Consider the following 1,364-nt stretch of genomic DNA (forward strand, 5'->3'; position numbering starts at 1 on the left):
GCAGACGCCACGCCACACGCCAGCCAAAACCCGCCGCTCCCACGCCCTTCGCGTTCCCCAGATCGCGATCCCCCATTCCCCCCAACATCTAGGGCTCACGCACGCCTCCCGAAGTCAAAACACACCCGAGCGACCAGGCATTTCCTCGAACACTTCGCCCTCGCCGCCTCCACCTGCAACATGGCCGCCGCTGCCACCGCCCTCGCCGCCTTCTCGGCCGCCGCCGGCAAGCGCCTCCTCCTCTCCTCCCCCTCCCCCTCCCGCTCCCTCTCCCTCTCCTTCGCCTCCCGCCGCGGCAGCCTCCCCCTCCGCGCTGGCGTCCTCTCTGCCGCGCCGAGGAGGGCGGCGTCGGCGGCGGCGGCGGCCACCGTCGCGGTCGGGGACAAGCTCCCCGACGCGACGCTCTCCTACTTCGATTCGCCCGACGGGGAGCTGAAGACGGTGACCGTGCGCGACCTCACCGCCGGGAAGAAGGTGGTCCTCTTCGCGGTACCCGGCGCGTTCACCCCCACCTGCACCCAGAAGCACGTCCCGGGGTACGTCGCCAGGGCCGGGGAGCTCCGCGCCAAGGGGGTCGACACCGTGGCCTGCGTCTCCGTCAACGACGCGTTCGTGATGCGCGCCTGGAAGGAGAGCCTCGGCGTCCGCGACGAGGTGCTCCTCCTCTCCGACGGCAACGGGGAACTAGCCCGCGCCATGGGCGTCGAGCTGGACCTCTCCGACAAGCCGGCCGGACTCGGGGTGCGGTCCCGCCGCTACGCGCTCCTGGCGGAGGACGGCGTGGTCAAGGTGCTCAACCTCGAGGAGGGCGGCGCCTTCACCACCAGCAGCGCCGAGGACATGCTCAAGGCGCTCTGAGCAAATCACCCTGGATCGCCACGGTTCGTCGGCTCGTCGCTTCCTGTTCCTTTTTTTTTTCTGAATAAAATAATCATCGCGGTAACGGTGGTGCAGACTATTGTTGGGTTGTTTTCATGCGGGCAGCTTCTACTACTAGTGAACATGGTGTGCGTTAGTAGGTAAACACAAGGTGGTTGGCAGGTAGCAGCAACTTGGGTTCCTTTGATGTTGGAAATGCTGAGGGCTAAATAAACGCTCTCTGATATTATACTGTCATCAGATCAGACTACGGAGCATGGAGTGCTAAGTAAACACGAGATTTTGCTCGGTTAATTGTGGAATGGTGTGCTTCAGGATCCTTAAAAGGTTTTTGTTATGTTTTGAATTTGACATGAGTTCACAGTTTGCTGTCGGTTTTATATAAAGAAACTTGTGATGTCGTTAAAATGGTTAGAGATTTGGTAAGCCCAGCAGGGGTCATTTGCCCCTTGGCATGGAACAAAGGCTCTTCTTTCGTTTGTTGA

At 61.1% G+C, this 1,364-nt stretch overlaps 1 protein-coding gene across 1 annotated transcript; it reads left to right on the plus strand.

The window, feature by feature from the left end:
• On the plus strand, nt 1-1,364 carry LOC102703133 (peroxiredoxin-2E-1, chloroplastic). The gene is made up of 2 exons (XM_040525103.1): nt 1-881; nt 955-1,364. Exon 1 carries the CDS (start codon nt 181-183, stop codon nt 856-858), a length of 678 nt encoding a protein of 225 aa, XP_040381037.1. The 5' UTR covers nt 1-180; the 3' UTR covers nt 859-881; nt 955-1,364.

Source organism: Oryza brachyantha, chromosome 6 (assembly GCF_000231095.2).
Source record: "Oryza brachyantha chromosome 6, ObraRS2, whole genome shotgun sequence".
Lineage (NCBI taxonomy): Eukaryota > Viridiplantae > Streptophyta > Magnoliopsida > Poales > Poaceae > Oryza > Oryza brachyantha.

Bases quoted from the DNA above. Each gene is read 5' to 3' on its own strand.
- LOC102703133 (XM_040525103.1), top strand. From the start codon at position 181: ATGGCCGCCGCTGCCACCGCCCTCGCCGCCTTCTCGGCCGCCGCCGGC.